Source organism: Oculina patagonica, chromosome 9 (assembly GCF_052425735.1).
Source record: "Oculina patagonica isolate OP01 chromosome 9, crgOcupat, whole genome shotgun sequence".
NCBI classification, from domain to species: Eukaryota; Metazoa; Cnidaria; class Anthozoa; order Scleractinia; family Oculinidae; genus Oculina; species Oculina patagonica.
Genome location: NC_135766.1, coordinates 18,180,552 through 18,201,667, shown reverse-complemented (window position 1 = coordinate 18,201,667; position 21,116 = coordinate 18,180,552). Strand labels below are relative to the sequence as shown.

Sequence of the window (21,116 nt, the reverse complement as noted above, 5' to 3'; positions counted from 1 at the left end):
TATTATTCTGCCATAGAAATTGATCTGTATTCATTTTATAGAAAGAATTTGATCGCTACTTTCCAACTAAGAGAAAAAATGATAGGTCACCGAACTCGTTTACGAGAAAACGATGATTTTTCTTTCGCGCGAGCCAAGCCGCATAGAAAAAAGCCGCCATTTTGTTTATGTGCGCGCGCTAATTACGCGTAATGCAATACTTGGGAATCACCTTAAGTGATTTCAAGGCAAAGTTGAGTCGCCACAGTTTTTAACCCTTAATATGCTGAAATTACTCCAAAAAACACGTTTTTTTAACCGTTAATCGATTTTCTTGGCTCTACGGTCCTAAATTTCTCTAATCTTTGCTACAAATGCACTTTCTGACACTGCAGTAAGTTTTTGATGAAATTTCCATGTAAAAATGTTCAACATTTTACTTTGGCGCATGCGCAAAAGCCAAAATTTGGACTTTTTTCGATTACCTCTGTCGGAATGCAGTCAATATTCAAGATGGACAGTCCTGTGAAAAGATCTATCCAAACTCTATAAGTAGCACATCACAAAACTCTGCTGACGTTTAAATTGGTGACGTCATCAGTGGTTGAATGGCCATTCCTCTAAATCCCGGAATAATCCGGACTTAGCATATTAATGGTTAAGTAAGTTCTTAAACACGGCCTCCAAGAATAACAGCGTCTGTTGTTTTGAATTTTTATTCTTTTACACTTGTAGTTAGGTAGGTAGGTAGTTAGTTAATTAATAATAGTTTTTAGAAAGGCTCATGGAAATACCGCGATGAAAATACTTTTTCGGAGTAAATTTTAGAATTATTTTTAATCTACATATGAACCATACATGGTTATTAAGTGCCTTAATAACCATTAAGGCACTTATGAACCATACTTAAAGCCCAATAACACGCCGCTGTACGTGCATAGTGAAAGCAACCACCCACCTTCCATCATAAAGAACATCCCATTGGAAATCAACAAAAGGCTTAATGAAATCTCAGCAAGCCAATAATCCTTCGATAAAGCATCACCCGCATACCAACACGCGTTAGATCAAAGGCATCCTGCGGTGAGCTCGTGGAGTAAGTAAGACACTGGGTCAGGGGCCTGATATTGCAAATTATGAAGCGTATAGAGTGGTTGCAAATGCGGTGTAGTACATTTTAAGGAATTTCTGTTTTATGATTTCATTCGTTTGTTGTAGTTGTTGTATTTTGACTGTTGTTCATCGATTAATACACTTTGTCAAATTGGAGTTTTGAAACCACTCTATTAGAAGAGTAGTTTATTCAAGAGAGACTGTAATACCAAGTAATAGTTTATTAACCCATTGGGTCCTGACGATTTAAGCGCGCTCCCACCCCCTGAATACCTGCCTCCTTTACGGGAATTAGTTTTAACGCAGGATTTAGAAAAAATGAACTATATGCGCAGTAAATTTAGACAAATAATTAGTTTCTGAAGTTAGCTTTTATAACATATAGACATACTGAGGGACAGATTTACAAATTAAAATACATATCAGCCGCCATAAATTGTCCACGAAACAGAAACAACAATCAAATTTTCTTCACCTCAGCGCGTCTTTTTACAAACTTGAAAAAATACAAAAACGGAGTAAAAAGTCCCTAAGATATTTTTAAACACGGGATTATTCTGTACAACTTACAAGGACATTAATTCAATAACACTGTGGTATTTTCTTGGTACAGGAAAGCAGTAATTTGAGATTATTTACTAATCACGAAGGCATTGCTTTACAAAACTAAAAGAAGAAATTGCTTTACAAAACTAAAAGAATGCCCGCCACTAAATGAACGATACCAAAGCCTTCTTCGCTTTACATTACTCTTGCTGTTAACAAGAAAATTTCTTTTTATTTTCAAAAGCTCTGTTATTGTCTAACTCTTAAAAACAATTCAAAATCAGCCGCTAAAAGAAAACAAATAGAGTCGCCGTCAAAAGATCACACAGATAACCACACTTGCATTTCAAATCTTGGTCCCTTCGCTTTAAAAGCCAAACTTTTTTAACAAAAGGTGGACAAATGGGAAAATATTGAAATAAACTTTGTTTCAAATTCATTTTCATTCACGATAGAGCAAAGAAATGTATTTGAAAGAGTCAAAATTTCAAAAAATGCGAAGCCGTGAAATTCAGCATGTTCGCTTCACAGAAGCATATGCAAATTAAATTCAGCTGTGAGCGTAACTTCTGATTCAAAGCAATAGCTTTTTTTCAGTAAAGTTTTCACTTAATAGTTTTGTCGATCCCTCTAAATTTCCATTCAAAATCAAAACAATACTATACATTACCATTGGTAGCCGAATTCATGAGTGCGCCTGCCGAACTTGAGACGATCGGTTTACGAGGCCCTGCCATGGTAAATTCCGACAAGCGACATGGCCCAAAAAGTAGCGACAGTACATGAAATAAAATCGCGACAAACGACAACCTTTTTGGAAAAACTTAAATTCCGACAAGGACAAGTAATTTTCCTTCAATTTTACTACCGACAGCGACGCGAAGTTTGATAAAACAGCGACACGGCGCATTTTTAAATTTAGACAAGCGACACGGGAAACCCCCCCCCCCCCCCCCCCTGGCAGGGCCTCGTTTACGCCTGACAAATTCTATTGTTTACGCCTGACATCCTGAATACCCAGCCATCACGATAGCTCTCCACGAGCTAAAAAAGCGGTTACAATCACCAGCTAAGATTTGAGGAAACAAATAACGACCAGACGCGAAGCGAGAAGAAAACTAGACGTAGAAACATAACGTGGTAAAATCCACCTTTCAGCAAAAACGTTTCCAAGCCAACGTAGGAAAGAAATTTCTTAACATTGTGAAGCAATCCTTTCCAAATGGGCATCCGTTGAGAACGATATTCGACATTAAAAGTGAGCTACTCGTGCATGTCCAATCTAGATGCAAACATTAGTGCGCACAACAATTCTCTTCTCGAAAACGTCCTTCAACGCCGGAAAATCATGCAAATGTCGGATTAAGCCTAACTGTCCGCTGAGCGGAAAATGCCGAACGGAAAATGTCATCTACCAAGCTACCGTCGAGAGAAGGAAAGAAGGAAGAAAGGAAGAAGGAAAGGAAGCATACATTGGATTAACAGGAAACGCCTTCAAAACAAGGTTTTGTGATCATGCAGCCTCCTTCAAGGATGTAAACAAAAGAAATGTAACTGAACTAAGCAAATACATTTGGTCCCTGAAGGACAAAAACACGCAATTCACACTAAGCAGGAAAATGATGGCCCGTGCCAGCACCTATTCCAACAAAACAAAACGATACAATCTGTGCACGATGGAAAAGTACTTCATTCTGTGCAAACCAGGCGCGGGAACGCTCAATAAGAGAAATGAACTCGCAAGTTCTGCAGGCACGAAGGAAAATACCTTTTGGCTAAAGCATGAACGACAGTATTTAACGATCCGCGAACTGTTCCTCTCGAAACAGAACTGTAGTGCATCACATGTAGTCTATAATTTTTCCACCTTTTTTAACTATGTAAATATTACGATACCTATTTTAGTTTTTATTGTATATATATGCCTTTTTATTTAATCACTGATGTAAGTTTTTAACCCTATTCAGACCGGGCGTTTGTTTTAGTATAATTTTCAGAGGTGAATATCAAGAACTGCAAAATAACAATAGAAAACACGAAAACGACAAACACAAGTGCTCGCATACGTGTAAACCAGTTTAATTCATCGATTGAAATCGTAATTTACACTCAAGTTTAAGCAATAAAACGGAACAAAACAAACACTACGAAAAAGATGGATATATGGTACCTTTGTTTCGTTGGTGACTTCTGAGCAATTGTGTGAATCCTCTCAAAATGACTAGCTCCGGTGAGAAGAGAACTAAATAATGTTTTGTCAATCGATCTGACTGAGTTTCTAATGGCCGCGTGCGATCTCCAAAACGACCATGTTTATGATCAATTCTAACGCCTTGAAAACCATCTCTTGAAAATTGTTTCGGTCCAAAAGCCTTGGTAGTTAATTTGCAAAATTCCCAATGTTTTAAATATTTAGGACTTGGAATGATTTCTTTCAAATGAGGGAGATTTTTGTTCAGCAAATGCCGCCATGTTCACTAGCCTGGATGGCAAAGATGGCATGGCTTAGTAGCCAAACCTTAAGATGCTATATTCACCACCTAGCGCGGTGAATATAGCGTCATAAACCGAGCTTCTCGACCAATCAGAATGTCCCATTCTTGAATTCACCTCTGGAAATTATACTAACGTACATCTCATATCGAATGGTGTTTATGTACCTCCTTTAGTTCAGTAGATTCCCAGTGTTTTATCCTGCGGTTCTTGTATGTTCCTTTGGCTGAAGAGCCCACATTTACGTGGTCTGTTCGCGTTTGACGAGCAGTTTTGTCTGATGGCCACAACTCCTGAATGTTATTCGAGATTCCGGCCACCACCTTAAACACCATTGTCCATCCTGTAACAAAAAGCGATATAGCATTTTAAACTTTCGTTATTTAACGCGAGGGCCATACTGAGAAAAATATCGCCCGAGCTAGTGGAAGTTAATAAGAATTTTATCACCAGATATGTCTAGGACTGAATGCTAATAAGCCATTTCTGAGATGCATATTATTTCAGTTTCAAAAAGAGTCCAGGTGCACAACCTTTCACATGGAAATGAGTTGCAAATCAAACTTATTTTCATGTGAAGACATGTGAAGACAATTCCATGTGAAGACAACGTTTACTAGTTTTACTATTTTACTGTTTTAACTATTTTTATATGTTTTGCATGTTACACTTAGCTAGACAAAATATTGTAACCATGACAATTTTAATACGTATTCATTTTTAGTCATAGCTTAGCTTAATTTATACAGTTTAAAGGTGGGCCGCGGGTATTTATTGGTCTGACAGGTACCTTTAAAATGCATTTTTGAAAAGGAAAACATTTAGCGACTTCTTAGAATGTTTAAAGTCTGACAGAAGAACCCTGAAATAATGTAAAATCATAAAAATTGTGACGATCAAGCAAGATTTGCCTAAGTTATGAGCAATTTTCTGAAGCCTTAATATTGGGAAAATCAAACACATGATATAATAATTGCACTTTGCAAAAAAATGTCGATTTGTTTTGCATTATTTTCATGCTATCACTAGTTAACAATTATTCACCGAAGTGGAGGTGGCCACTAGTGGATATCTACCACTAGCCACCGACACTGACGTGAATAGTTGTTTTAGTATATACTAAAACAGTGAGGTAATATTAACCCGAAAGGATGATTTTTGACTAATTTATTCCTGCAAGGATTACAATTTTCTAGCGCGCGTTGCTCGGAGGTGATCATGAATAGCAAAGGATATTTGGAGTTTGAGTAGCCAATCAGCGCGCGCCAAAAATGCTATCCACTGTTTTAGTATATACTAAAACACGAGATTTCAAAGGTTCATGCCACGTTTCAGCGTGTTTCGTTCATACGGTTTGAAGAATTTCGGACGGAAAGTCAGGTACTTTTTCCTTTAAAGTTGCTCGTCGCTTTGCAAACCTACATGACTTATTGAATTATTCTGTGTTGTTGGACGAGCGTTGTTAATTTCAAATTCCCCACGATTTTCTGCCCCCAGCAATAAATACCCACGGGCCACCTTTATGAAGTTTTTACTTTTTTATCTTGTATTTTTATTTCGATTGATTGATTGATTGATTAATGATTGATTGATTGATTAATGATGGATTGATTGATTGACTGATTGTGTAACAGCAGTGCCCCGGATGTAGCTAGTAGTTATTATTAATCCTTTATGCGTGCTTTGCTTTAGTGACGTTTGTCATTGTCATATTAAGTTGCGCCAGTAGGCTGGTTGTTCAGCGGCATTTCGCTGTAATCGGCCAGCGGCGTTTATTGTGGTATAAAAGCCCGCGCGTTCTGTTCCTTGGCGTCCACCATCTTGATTGTATCTAGTTCTCGTTACGAGTAGATTTCGCTTACATTAAAGGTAAAGCTTACGGAACATCGGGGCCTAGTGTGTGTCCATTTAAACTACTGGCGTGGTGGCAGCGGAAAAGATTCGAATCTTCACGTCCTCGTCAGATTTAACGCACTTTTACGACAGATTCGTCGGGATTCCCGAGCAGCCAAGAGTCGGTTGTCAATACCACCTTATCCTGTAAGCTTCGATGTCTTCTAACAGAGCCCCCAAGCAGTGGTGCCTCTCAAAGAACGAAACTTTGACCTCCTTCGAGAGTTGGAAACAAAATCTTCTCTACACCTTGTCTTTGGACTCCAATTTCGCGTCATTTTTGGCCGAAGGGTCTTCGTGGCTGAAAAAGACTAGGGCTAGCCCATTACGCGGTTTCACTAACGATGGGGAGCCGGTTCCAGCTGCTCAAAGGCGAACGGCCATCCAAAAGGTAAACATGCTCGAACTCATGTTAGGCCAGATTGCTAATTATTGCCCAATTATCTCTCGTAATACGATTGTCAAAAATTCAACTTGTATTGGGGACATTTGGCAGACAATTAGACTTCATTTTGGATTCCAAACTACTGGGGGTCATTTTTTAGACCTGGATGACATTCATTTGAACCCCGATGAGCGCCCGGAAGATCTCTTCCAGCGCCTTTTGGCTTTTGTGGAGGACAGTTTAATTAAACCTCACACCTTGTTCCATCACGGTTCCGTTCTTGAGGAGGAAGAGGAAATGTCTCCATCGTTGGAGAACTTTGTTATTTTAACGTGGCTTAGACTGATCAACCCTGGTTTACCTAAACTTGTTAAGCAACGATATGGAACTGAGCTTCGTTCTCGCACTTTGGCGTCCTTAAAGCCTGAGATCTCCCAGGCGCTGGACTCACTTCTTGATGAAATCCGTTCTGCTGAAGAAACAAAAGTCATGCGCACAGGAGCCTCATTTTCCACTCAGAAGTCCTCGTTCCGGAGGGGTACACCGATCTATAGTAAATCATCTGCCAGGTTCCAGGGTCGCTCTTCCCCAAAGACGAAAGAATGCCCCCTCTGTAAACAGGCTGGTCGTCCCTCACACGCTCACTTTTTACAGCGAATGTGGGTTCCTTCCCGAGCAGGACCGTTTGTACCTTCTGAAAGCTCGTCAGATTGTTTCAATTCTAGATGACGACAGTGCTGAGTTGGATCCTCTATCAAATGATGTTGACCCGCCGTGTCATCAAAATCTGGTTGAGCAGAGTGATTCATTTACGTCTGATGCATCCAGAAGGGTTCTTGTACGTCAGTCTCCGTACATTGACACGTTTGTCGGCCATCATCAGGCTAGAGTCATCATTGACAGTGGCGCTACTGGTAACATGATCAGGCTCTCTGCTGTTCAGAGGCTCGGTGCAAGGATTTCGCACAGTTCTCAGTCTGCCCATCAAGCGGATGGCTCCTCTCCTCTAAAAGTCCTGGGGGAAACACGCCTGAGCCTCACACGTGGGAGCCATTCATTTCAATTTGAAGGTCTTGTTGTGGAGAATCTGGACGTGGATGTCTTGGCTGGTACCCCATTTATGGAAACGAATGACATAACCGTTCGTCCTGCCAAACGCCATGTTATCCTTGGGGATGGCACCATCTTCACTTACGGTTCTGTCAACCATCCTCTGACTCACAATGCTGTTCGCCGTGCACAAGTGCTACGTGCTCCCTCTACTTCTACAACTATCTGGCCCGGCGACTTTATAGAAATAGTTCTTGCAGAGGATTCCATGTCTGATGCTGAGTACGCACTAGAGCCTCGATTTGACGCCACTAACGCCCGTATGGCCAAAGTCGCTGATGTATGGCCGCCTCCTTTTCTCATCAAAAGCGTCGCTGGTAGAGTCCGTATTCCTAACCTCTCAGATAGGCCTTATGTCCTGAAACGAAATGAACACTTTTGCCAAGTCAATCCTGTCTTCTTTCCATCTACTCAAGATCAGTCCTCCATCCCAGTCGGCAACCTTCCGTACCACAAGGTGTGTTCAGTTCCAGTTTCAGAGTCAAAGTACTCCCAGGGCGTGGCACTGGACCCCGACAATCTCCTCCCCCCTCACATCACAAGCAAGTTCCGTAACCTTTTGGTCCAGTACGACACTGTCTTTGATCCTGCAATTACCGGCTACAATGGCGCCTTTGGCCCTCTTCAAGCGAAGGTAAATATGGGTCCGGTCGAGCCTCCTCAACGGAAAGGTCGCCTTCCCCTGTACGCCCGAGATAAACTTGTCGAGCTCCAACAGAAGTTCGACGAATTGGAAAATCTTGGCGTGTTCCGTCGCCCTGAAGACATAGATGTTTCTGTAGAGTATCTTAACCCGTCCTTCCTGGTCAAAAAGTCATCGGGTGGCTTTCGACTCGTCACTGACTTCGCAGACGTGGGTCGTTATAGCAAACCCCAGCCTTCCCTGCTCCCAGACGTGGATTCTACCCTACGCTGCATAGCCCAGTGGAAACACATCATCGTCTCAGATCTAACCAGCGCTTTCTATCAGATCCCACTCGCCCGTCAGTCTATGAAGTACTGCGGAGTTGCCACCCCATTCCGAGGAGTACGCGTTTATGCCCGGTCGGCCATGGGTATACCTGGCTCAGAAACCGCACTGGAAGAGCTCATGTGTCGCGTCTTGGGTGACCTCCTCCAGGCTGGTATCGTTGCCAAGATAGCAGATGATCTGTACTGTGGGGGCAACAGCCCAGACGAGTTACTCCGAAATTGGGCTTCTGTTCTCCAAGCTCTTCATAAAGCTAGCCTACGCCTCTCGGCGTCTAAGACCATCATCAATCCAAAAACTACTTCTATCCTGGGTTGGACTTGGTCCCAAGGCACTCTTCGCGCCAACCCTCATCGCGTCTCAACTCTGTCCTCCTGCAGTCCTCCCAGTAAAGTTAGTGGCATGAAGTCCTTCATTGGTGCTTTCAAGGTCCTTGCTCGTGTTGTTCCACATTGTTCTTCTCTATTAGCCCCCCTTGACGAGGCCGTAGCTGGGAAACAGTCTCAGGATGACATCGTGTGGTCCGAACATCTCACTGAGGCCTTCAAGTCTGCCCAAGCTTCCCTTGCGTCCAGCCGCACAATCACTCTCCCAAAGCCTGATGACCAATTATGGATTGTGACAGACGCTGCCGTCAAGAGACCCGGAATCGCTGCCACTCTCTACATCTCGAGGGGTGACAACCTAGCCCTCGCTGGGTTCTTTAGTGCCAAATTGCGTGCTCATCAAGTGTCTTGGCTACCGTGTGAAGTTGAAGCTCTTGCAATTGGGGTTGCTATAAAACACTTCAGTCCGTACATAATACAATCCAAGCACAAGGCTTGTGTGCTCACCGACAGTAAGCCTTGTGTTCAGGCCTTCGAGAAAATGTGCAGGGGAGAGTTTTCTGCTAGCCCACGAGTGTCCACCTATTTGTCTACTGTCAGCCGCTTCCAAGCCAACGTGAGGCATGTTGCTGGTGCTGCAATTTTACCTTCTGACTTTGCAAGCCGCAATGCACCGGACTGCTCTGATCCCTCTTGTCAGGTGTGCAAGTTCATCACCCAAGCTGAGGAGTCTGTCGTTCGACACCTATCTGCCCAGGACGTCTTATCTGGTCAGAAAAACCTTCCTTTCACAAGTCGAAATACTTGGTTGTCTATCCAATCTGAGTGCGCGGACTTACGTCGAACACATGCTCACCTAATACAAGGGACTCGTCCTTCCAAGAAGCTTACTAACATTAAGCACGTAAAAGGGTACTTGTCAGTCGCTTCTATCTCCAGTGATGGCCTCTTAGTCGTGAAAAAGACTGAGCCTTTGGCTCCTTCGCGGGATTGTATCATAGTGCCCAGACAGGTCTTAGATGGTTTACTGACAGCCTTGCACCTCAGGTTGTCTCACCCATCAAGTCTCCAACTCAAGAAGGTTGTCAGCCGCTACTTCTTCGCCCTTGACCTGGACAAGGCAATAGAGCGTGTTTCCCTTGGTTGTCATTCATGCGCTGCACTTCGCCACGCCCCCCACGCTGTTATAGAACAGTCAACTTCTGATCCTCCAGCAGCAGTGGGTGTATCTTTCGCAGCCGATATCCTGAAGCAGTCTCGCCAACTTATTTTGGTGCTCCGAGAGTGCGTCACTTCCTATACTTCAACCCTCCTCGTGGTAGACGAGAAGCATGGGACCTTACGTGATGGGTTAATCCAATTATGCGTCGGCTTGCGACCCCTTGATGGGCCTAACGCTGTCATTCGGTGTGATCCAGCTCCCGCCTTCAGAGCCCTTGTGAGTGACCAGCTTCTATTGCAACACAAGATTAGCCTTGAGATTGGTCGCGTGAAAAATCAGAACAAGAATCCAGTCGCTGAAAAAGCAATCCAAGAGTTGGAACACGAGCTCCTGCGGTTGCAACCGGAAGGTGGTCCTGTCTCTCCTAGGACTCTGTCCGTAGCCACTGCCAACCTGAACTCAAGAATCCGCTCCCGCGGCCTATCTGCTAGAGAAATGTGGACTCAACGACACCAGTTCACTAACTCTCAGATTCCCCTAACAAATCATGCGCTAATACGCGAGCAACATCTGCAAAGACTGGAAAACCATCCTCACAGTGAAACGTCGAAAGCCCCCCGTGTTGTCTTTCGTAGCTCTCCTTCAATATCTGTTGGTGACTTAGTTTACCTCTACTGTGACCGTAACAAGTCCAAAAGTCGTGACCGTTACCTCGTTGTCTTAGTTGACCGTGAGTGGTGTAATGTTCGCAATTTCGTTGGCTCACAGCTACGAAACGTTTCGTACCGTGTGAAGAAGAATGAGTGCTATAAGGTCGCCCCCTTCAGTGTACACACGCCCAGGTACCTCAACGACGAAGACTCCAGCGACTGCGATCCTGACGTTGTTGGTGTCGACCAGGGCTTACCCGCTGATGGTCGTGGACTTCCTATCGACGAGGGACCTCCCCCAGAAAGCCAACCGTTACCTCCGCCTGCCCCAGGGATCCCTATCGAGATATCGTCTCCACCTTCCGCTTCTGTGCCACCAGAAGATGTCCCGAGTTGTGGTGAGGGTAGCCAACCCGGCTCGCCAGATGACGTCGAGGTTAACCCTGCCCTCTCTCCAATTGTTAGCCCTGCGGTGAACAAGCGCCCTACCCGGCAGCGGCGTCTCCCGCAGCATCTTCAGGACTATGTAGTCGAATTAAAGTAGCCCGGACGATTCTAGTCATTTAGCGGCTCAATTCTAGACATCCTGCAGCATCTTCAGGGCTATGTAGTCGAATAAAGTAGCCCGGACGATTCTAGACATTTAGACATTTAGCTGGTCAATTCACTGATTAAGTTTGTTTTCTTGTCTAACTCGTAGCTCAGAGTCTGTCCTTCAGTCAGTAGTAATTTCTCTGTGTGTGTATTTCATATCAACTCGTCACCTAGACCTAGAGTTTCTTTGTTTGCATGATTATTTATTTTAGAAGGAAAGAAGAAGCCACGCCAGAAGGCTGGTTGTTCAGCGGCATTTCGCTGTAGTCGGCCAGCGGCGTTTATTGTTGTATAAAAGCCCGCGCGTTCTGTTCCTTGGCGTCCGCCATCTTGATTGTATCTAGTTCTCGTTACGAGTAGATTTCGCTTATATTAAAGGTAAAGCTTACGGTTCATCGGGGCCTAGTGTGTGTCCATTTAAACTACTGGCGTTGATTACACGTTTTTAATATACGCCCAAAACCGCATGTTACTCAGTTGGCTTTGTTCGGGCAAGCGATCAGTCGTAGTTTTTATAGTAGTGTTTGCCCTTACTTTCGAAGCAAAGATTTGGTCAAGTACTGACAAGCGGGACTGTTATGTAAGTGATTTGTTTCGTTCCTTAATAGTTTCTTAGGTTAGTTTGATTTTTTGATCGTATTTCTCGCTAGTTTCTCGAAAAGGAGTTTGTACCCTCGACCACGTGGTATGGCATTCTAATGTTAGTTGGGTTGCCTGCCAGCATAAGTTGCTTGTTATTTTGTTTAGTTTTGTTAGACTTATACGTTGTCTTTAATTAGCCCTCATCCTCGGACCCAGGGGCAGTTAGTGGGGGCGACGGGCAGCTTATCGGGACAACGGGATTTTCGGGCGAAAGTTTACAACATAGAGCGTAACAGCCCCTGGGCACTTTGTCTTACCGAACCAGTTCCAGAAGCGTTTGAACTCCTTCCTCCTGATTGGCCACAAAAATATTTTTGTGGCCAATCAGCGAGGTTGACCAGAAGAGCGACTCTGACGTCTTCTTACACGAAGTTGTTTTCCTCATAGACTCGTCGTTGTTGTTAAGCCCGTCCATCGGATGATACTATACGTGGGTCTCAGATAAAAAAGCAAAACAAAAACAAAACAACGAGGCCTGGGAATATGTTAAATGAAGCATAGCGCAAGGAAACCAAAAGTTTTTAAAGCTATACGCGAGCACCTCTTGCTTATAAGTTTTGTTTTTGTTATTTAAATATCCAACAAATTAAACAAAAACCCTTTGTTTTAACTGTCAAGCTGGCAACAAAATAACAATAGGTGACGACAGCGATATCTTCGCTAACGCGTGGCCCGTGCAGTGAAGTACCCAGACCGTGGCAAGTTCCAGAAGTCGGGCAACGACCGAGAAAAATAATAAGAATTGTTGTTTACTTGAATAACTATTAAAAAGCGCGCAACTAACAGTGTAGAACTGGCAGTCGTCTAAGGTTTATTTTTTTCTGAGACTCTCCATGTAATAGCATCCGATTTACGGGCAGAGCATCCACGACGAGTCTATGAGGAAAACAATTTCGTGTAAGAAGACATCAGAGTCTCCTGGCCGGTCCTCGTCGCTGATTGGCCACAAAAATATTTTTGTGGCCAATCAGGAGGAAGGAGTTCAAACGCTTCTGGAACTGGTTCGGTAAGACAAAGTGCCCAGGGGCTGTTACGCTCTATGTTGTAAACTTTCGCCCGAAAATCCCGTTGTCCCGATAAGCTGCACGTCGCCCCCACTAACTGCCCCTGGGTATCCGAGGATGATTAGCCCTTAGCTTTTCATATTTGTTTTGATTACTTTTTGATTTTGTAAACCAGAATCGCTTTAGGGCTTGCTACTTTCCCATGGAATGATCGGAATGTTAGCTTTGATTCTTTTGATTTTAGCTTAGTTTTTCCCTTCTATTGTTGATTTCAGTTTACGATATGATCTTGGATTTCGCTGACAATAAACTTCAGATCAATTCAAGACTCTTGTCCGTAAACTACTTCCCCGCTCCGCGTATGCTTGGTGTGTCTCAACTCGAGTAAACTTCAGTAGTAGTCGTTTTCGTGTTTATTCGAGCGCTGGCCGCTACAGATTGATTGATTGATTGATTGATTGATTGATTGATTGATTGACTGACTGATTGATTGATTGATTGATTGATTGATTGATTGATTGATTGATTATGAAAGGTTCTACATCAGGTTTCGTTTTTGAAATTGAGGTAAAAGACAGTTTAGAAATGACTTATTACCTGCACATTCTTTATAATAGGCTTCCCAAAGTGTCCTCGTTGATAAAAGTTCACCAAAACAAACACAATTCTGTCAAACCACAGGCAGCCCAAGCTAACAATAAGAGCCACAGTACTCTAAGACTCAATTTATAAAGATTTGTATGGGAATGAAACAATTTTCTTTTACGATATAGAAATTCGAACGTTTTATGAATAAAATTGACTTACACTGTTGCTGTGTCGTGTTCTTGTTTGCCAGCTCCTCGAGCCAATTTGAAGCGATTTGGACGAGTTATTGCTTTGCGAAATTTTGAACACGTGTACTTTATTAAATATTCCCAAGGCCGGAAACTATTTTCGACAGCATCTCACTCAAAGCAAAATATCTTCCGTGAAATTGGTCAAATCGCTACAGAATTTCCAGCACCGTAATCTCCGGTTCTTGTTTGCCAGCTCCTCGAGCCAATTTGAAGCGATTTGGACGAGTTATTGATCAAACCACCCACAAAATGGCGTCAGGGCGACAAAATCGACCTCAGTGGTGGTTGACATGGCGATATTGTCATTAACTCTTAAATACGCTCTGGGACCCGGAGAGGTCGATTTTCTACAGGAAATAGAAAATCACCGGCACGTGATTTCTTAAACGCCGGTTTTTATTTCCGGTAGGAAATCGACCTCTCCGGGTCTCATGGCGTATTTTGGAGTAAGTAACAATAACTCCATGCCCCTCCACCGCTGAGGTCGATTTTGTCACCCTGACGCCATTTTCTGTGTGGTTTGATGGGCCGCGCATGCATAACAAGAAAAACAAAAATCGCACTTTGGAAGAATTTTCTACGCTTCACGAGAGCACTCGGAACCAATTCAATGTTGTACATGTACTGTGGTATGCGCGGTGCTAGAGATAGAAAAGCTAACAGTGCTTGGAAGAGGGAAAGGGAGGAGCTTGTTCAAGACTCTCGAAAATTGCATTTGGCAATTCAGTGTCCCAACACTTTTATCGCCCTTTGTAGGTCTGAAAACAGATATGAAAAGTATGTATTTTTGAAATGGGGTCAGGGTACTACACGCACTGAAAATTCTAAGAGGTACCAAAGACGTGATGGGTGTTTTTCATCTTGTAACCACAATTTAAAACTTCGCCGGATAAAGAAAAAAAAATATCACAAAAAGTAAGAATATACAAAATTTAGTTTTTATACAGGGTTTGTGATGAAAATCAATTCGATACATTTTAAAACTATCCTCAGACATCAGAAAATAATAAAATTACGATCGGTTTTTTAGTTGGATAACACATTACCTCCTCCCATGTAATCTTGGTCGCAGTAAGAAGGTAACGCCCTGTCCTTGTCCAGGATTGTGTGCACTCCTGTCTTACGAATTCCAGCATTTAGCAATTCAAGACAGCTACTGTAAGGCACTGAAACAAATTAACACACACACAAAGTTAACTTTTCTAGTCAAGGTAAACTTTCTGAACTCGACTCTGCCTAAATGAGGATGCACACCGATTTTGTCCTTTGTTGTGTTTCTCAAATCTTTGTGTAACATATTGTATCGTCATTATTATTTTATTTGCCACCTAAGAAGAATTATTAAACATAATTTAACCCGTTTAAGGGCGAAGAGAGCTCCAGGAAACCACCGGGCCTATAGGGAGTAAGATTATTCTGTATTTATACTAAGTAATCGTGGCAAACTTAGGGACTGGTCAATAAGTACAGGGGGGTGGGCCGGAGCAGAAAGGGGGTGGGTCATCAATTTTTGAGCCCTCGAAAAGGGGTGGGTTATGTAATTTTGATCTACACGTTGGGGGTGGGTCATCTTATTTATTCACTAACTTTAAACTGTTATAGTTCCAAGAACAGTTGAATTCATCAGTATAAAAATTGATAAATTTCTCCGTGTGAGCAGTTTTAAAAGAATTTCTAGCGATTTCAAAAGGCCCAAAAATAAAAATTTCCCGGGGGAGCATGCCCCCTGATCCCCCTAGATGGCTTGAGATCATAACATCAGTTTTGCTTGTCTCTCTTCAACCTGCATAGATTCACGCTGGGCTTTAGGCCTTTTAACAACAGTAAACTCTTTAGTCAAACACTTTGCAAATATGAATGATGGACAGTGGTTGAAGTTTCTTGTATTAATTTCTGTATAAAAATATGAACTCTTCAATAATTGATTATGAATTAATATTACATACTGATTCAGTTTTTTTGCATATGTTTGTGTCTAAATTTCTCCATGGACTTTACACACAAATATGTGGAAAACTTACATCCTTCTTTGGTGTGTTAAGAAAATGGAAAAAGACGTCCTTGGAACCGCAGTGTCCATCAGCGAAAATGTCTATGTAGGGAATTTCACTTTAAAAGCTGAAGTCCAATCAAAAACCTCCAACTCCTAACAGATGAAAAAGAAATGATTGGTCCCTTAATTTTTTTTAGCAAAGGGGGTGGGTCATGTAATTTTCAACCCCCTATCAGGGGTGGGTCAATCAGTTTTGAGCCAGAAGGAAAGGGTGGGTCACAAATTTTCGAGCCACCACTTTTCCAATTGCTCCGGCCCACCCCCCCTGGTACTTATTGACCAGTCCCTTAGGGCTAACTTCTCCTGCCCATCCTCCTTTTTATTCTCAAGATATCGTCTTGCACTTCATAATTTCGCCGACAATTTATACTTTTGATAAATAACTAACGATAAAAATGGCCTCCGTGATGGTGTAACCACCTGCAATCCTCCCCCCCCCCCCCCCCGTTCCCTGCCCCGAAAGAAAAAAAAAACGAAGCGCGCCCAAATAACAAAAACTCTCGGTAATATTCCTAAGTTACACCTGCCTACCTTACAATCGGGAGATTGTAGAACACTTACCCTCACCACATGTTTTCCCCTGCAGACTTGGCGGACATTCGCACTTAAAATCATTCCATCCATTTACTGCGTAACATGTGCCACCATACTGACAAGGGTCATAATGTTCACAAGGAGCCTTAAAGGAAAAACACAAAGTCGTTAGGACCACTTAGGGTCGGTGATTTGAAAGATAAGTTTAGTCGATTTCTTGCCAAGTAACACTGCATGAGTATTGCACTACACTGCACTGCACCGCACCACACCACACCACCTTCCCCCCAGAGGGGAGGGGGCTACTCGAAAATAATTATATGGGGAGGCTTCGCCCGGAGGTCTAAACCCTTACCCTTTCGTATAACATTTTCACAGAAATGGTACCTTTTCGTATACCTTCGATAGAAAAATGGTACCCCTTTCGCATACCTACAGAAGAATACTACATCTCACTTCTTAATTTTTCACTTGAATAAACCTTAAAATACTTAAATGAATCGACAGTTCGGTGTGTCTGTTTGAGATATTTTTAAAGGTCTTTTACAGCAAGGCGCCCAAAAGTGTGACCACCTTTAATTAATTCACATTCTTTCGTGCAACCACCATCCAATCAGAAGCCAAGGACAGCTCCCAGTTGACTTCTGATTGGATTAAATCTGCACGGAAGAATGTGAATAAATTAAAGATGGTCACACTTTTAGGCGCCTTGCTGTAAAAACCTAGATGACGGTTTTCCCTACCCTCTTGTATACTTTAACCCGTGAAATACCTGCCCTTTTATATACATAAAGCCCGAGAAAAGTACCCCTGTCTAGCGGAGCCTCCTCTCTTAGAGCACACTATTGGGAGTACCCCCGGGGACCACACCACATCACACTTCACTCCATTACACAACTTTCCCGCTTCCGTCTGACCTCGTGGCCTAGTCGGTAGGACAACGGCGATCTAACCAGGAGGTCGTTAGCCTGCGAACAGGCTTTCGGAGATTTCCGGAGAGCGCTCGGACGTCGCAGGCTAGGAGGTCGTGGGTTCGATTCACAGCGAGGTCAAAGAATTTTTCCTTGTTTCGTGTTGTCCTCGATTTCCTTTCTAAGACTAACTCCCAGAAGGAAATCGCTGGTTTTTTTCCCAACACTTCAAATTGTCTTAGAGTTAAAGGGGCTACGTCACGGGGATTTCTCAGATGTTTGTTCTAAACTGTTCTAAAATTAGTGGTAGGCAACTTAACCCATGAAAAACATTATCTTTGAACATCTTAAGGAAGATATAACCTTAATTTGCGGATAGAAATCAAGCTTCGGCTAAAAATATCGACTTTTTGAAGACGCGCGGAAACAACTTGAAAAGTTAAGCCTTAATTTTTCAAATTGAAATCCATTTCCATCCGAGCCATCCGCAGCCAAAGACGCAGCTAAACAGTTTCAGTGCTGTAATATAGCAATTGTTAATAAAACTGGACCATTATTTTAAGCTTTCCTACGACACAAATATGAATTGTGGCTGTTCAAAAATCTGGTAAAATCCGTGACAAATCCCCTTTAAATCTCTACTCATTGAACTACATAAATATAATAATTTACATAATTAACAAAGTGTGACTATATCTAATTCTTAAATATGTCGTACCGTAAAGCTGTAGTGATGAAAATCCAAGCTCTCGCTGAATTCGTTGAAGGAAGTAAACTTTTCAGTATCCAAGAGTTGACAGATATATTTACCACTTTTTTCAGGAATTGTTTTGAAGTTTACTGATCGGCATTTCAGGTCCTCAGTGCAGGCTGCAATACACTCGTCTTCATCAACTACGGTTCGATTTTCCATCACTTCAGAATGATTTAGTTTATGATTTAGGAAAGTAGCAAAGTTCGTGTAATATAAAACTCCCTCTGCAACATGGATTTCGCCTCTGGACTTTGTAGAGTCGGCCACGCTCAGTGTACAGACCACAAAAAGGAAGAGCGACTGAACGAAAAATAAATGTGACAGGCCCATGACCTTAATAAGCCTTGCTTTTAAGACAGAGTTAGGATGAGTGCAAAGCTCTTCGAAGTGGAAAGCAATGTCGTTTCAAAGACTTTGCTTCTCAGAATAATTGTGGCATCCCTCTATCACCTGCTAGTTTTTTCTGTTGGCGGCTGAGGGTCGGAAGCCGTTTATAGAGTGAAACAAATAGCCAGTCTTTTTTAAAAGGCTTAACTCGTCATAAAGTCATCATCATTTTAATGATTCTCTCTGTATTCATAGTCAAGTAGGCCCGGTCTATCTAATCGCGAAAAACAATTAAGAAGATATCTCACTGAGAAGAGTCTCTTTGCTACATAATATATACTGAGATGTCTGAGATGGCGCCAGAAACAATTATTACACTAATAATTAGTCTCCGCTGTTTTATACATAAGACTCCTATTACCTTATTCTTACTAATTTTCGCGAGTACTAATTTTGGCGACTTTTGCGATTTTAAAGTAATCGCAAAATTTAGTACGCGCGAAAATTAATACCAAGTTATATATCAAAACAACAAAAAGAAATAAATGTTTGGAACCGCAACTATCTTCCCTTGATAATATCTTTCCGTCTTGATTTTGACAAGCACCCTTCCCCTGATAACTGTTTTTTCCAGCTCTTTAGTACAGTCACCAAAGTTTTCGTTTGCAGGCTCCTTGTAGTCACAAGCATTGAGCCAGACCTTTGTATATTTCCAGTATTGAAATCTCCTTAGTCTTTGACGACTGATCCATAAAACACTGACAAATCGCGAAAATTAATATACTTTTGCTCGAATTTTAATTGCAATCGCAAAAATTAATACTCGCGAAATTCGGCTCCCAAGTTTTCGCGAAATTAAGTACGCGCGGAAATTAGTAAGAATAAGGTAACTCCTATCAATTAATCAAATTTTGATGATTTTCAGGTTGAGTGTGATGTTTTTTGATGCTATTGAGGGTAGAGGACACTCATTGTGTTCTTAAGGAAATCTGCGAATCTGATTTGGTTCCCTCATCCTTCCTCATCCTTGTCTACTCACTGATAGAACACGTTCGTGCGTGGGTTGCCTTTGAAAAGAAAATTATTCTTGATTTTTGGATCAAAAAATACATTTTAAAATTATAGGTTACCCTTTGTGGTGTCTACTAAAACAATTAGACTACATGTCCTCGTATTCTTTGAGAGATAGTCGACTCGACGGCGCCTCGTTGACCATTTGCTAATGGAAAACTCGGGTTCACCAATTTGGAGTTTACGAACACCACATAAACGGAAAAGGAGTAGTATATGCGATTATCAACCCATTAGGTCTTCATGCATTGAGCACTTTTGAAAATGCCACATGAAAGTACTGCTCAAAGGCAATGGCTTCTATTTAAATGGTCACACACTAGTGTTTCATCGACAGATTTGAAAGTTAAAAAAATTATTTTACAGCCGCATGATACCCATAAACAATATAATACCACATGAAAGTACTACTCAGTACACAATAATTTTTTTCTTTAAAGATTACTCATAAAAGTTTAATATACAGAACATTATCATTTAATTGGAAGTTTTTCTCTGAAAATGAAAGGCACAATAAACAGCGGGAAAAATGAAACACAAACCGCCGTTGGTCTAGCTGATTACAAATACTTAGCAATTTCTGTCAACAAACTCTTCAATTGCAATTACCACGAAAATTCCAATTTAAATTAAAAACAAGATAGTAAATATGTTTTGAATCATGACAGTTTTAGTTTTCGTTTTGATTTTCATTAAAATGACTCCTTTATCCAAAACAACTACTTATCTTTGTGAAATAGAACCAGCCTCTACGTCTCGCTTGAAGGAAAGGCTATGCCATAGAACAAAATTAGAAGATCGCCTATTTGATGTGTTTTATTCGTCACCCAATAGAACAAAAATTACTTTTTCACCCTGCTCACTTTGTTTTAACTTAAATTGTTTTGCAAGCTAAAATTGTAAATGGCTTTGTGTGTATGCTTTTAAAGATGAAACATTTTCTTTGCAATTGTCTTCAAGAGGAACTTTAAAGTATTCCCAATTTTCTTGTCAAGTTGTTCTAAGATTCATATTAATTTCTCTCTTGAAAGTCATATGATTAGACTTGTTATTATTTCCAAAAAATTATCTTCAGTTTTATGCATGAGAAATAACTAATCAACTTGCGTTTCATCCAATCAGTTAGCATATTAATTATTTAAGGTAAGAAATTTAATGAGTACTTTCTTGAAATTGTTTCAAACCAAAAAAAAAAACCAGCACCTTCTTGGTATCTGTTCCTCAAATTTTCAATATATAAAATTATCCTTCGCTGGTTGCCACTTGCGAAGTCATTTTTTACAATGTAACAGTTAAGTCACATTCTTTACATGAAATTTAAAGAGTTTTTCAACACGAAATCCAACTTCCTACTTGCGTTATTATATACAATTTACTCCGTTATTTTACCCTGCCATATGTTGTTCTTGGACTTCGTTATGCTTTGCGTATTAATTAGAACCGAAAGATGATTGCAGAATCATAATCATATATGCCGGTTGGAGATTTTTTTTTTCAATGATTGTACAGTGTTTCCATGAAAACTATTGTGCCACGTGTTGATAAAGTGATTCCATAGTCGTCCAAACGGCAAGATACGTCAGCGAAGAACCCGTGAACTTCAAACAGTTTGTGCAGCTTTTTCAAGGTAACATCAAATCGAAATGACGTGAGTTCAGAACCGAAGAGAGGGAACTCAAAAATCAGTGCAAATTTCTTATACAGAGTGAAATGACTTTGCAAAAAACACCTGTAGCTGTCCTGCTCTAGTGACATTATCT

General features: G+C 41.6%; 1 protein-coding gene across 1 annotated transcript; it reads left to right on the top strand.

Moving 5' to 3' along the window:
* The first annotated feature begins 5,847 nt into the window (after positions 1-5,847).
* Positions 5,848-11,171, top strand: LOC144666624 (uncharacterized). The gene is given in 4 exon segments (XM_078528024.1): positions 5,848-7,060; positions 7,062-7,377; positions 7,654-10,866; positions 10,930-11,171. Coding segments are annotated over 4 exon segments (4,650 nt in total). The 5' UTR covers positions 5,848-6,181.
* The last annotated feature ends 9,945 nt before the right edge of the window (positions 11,172-21,116 follow it).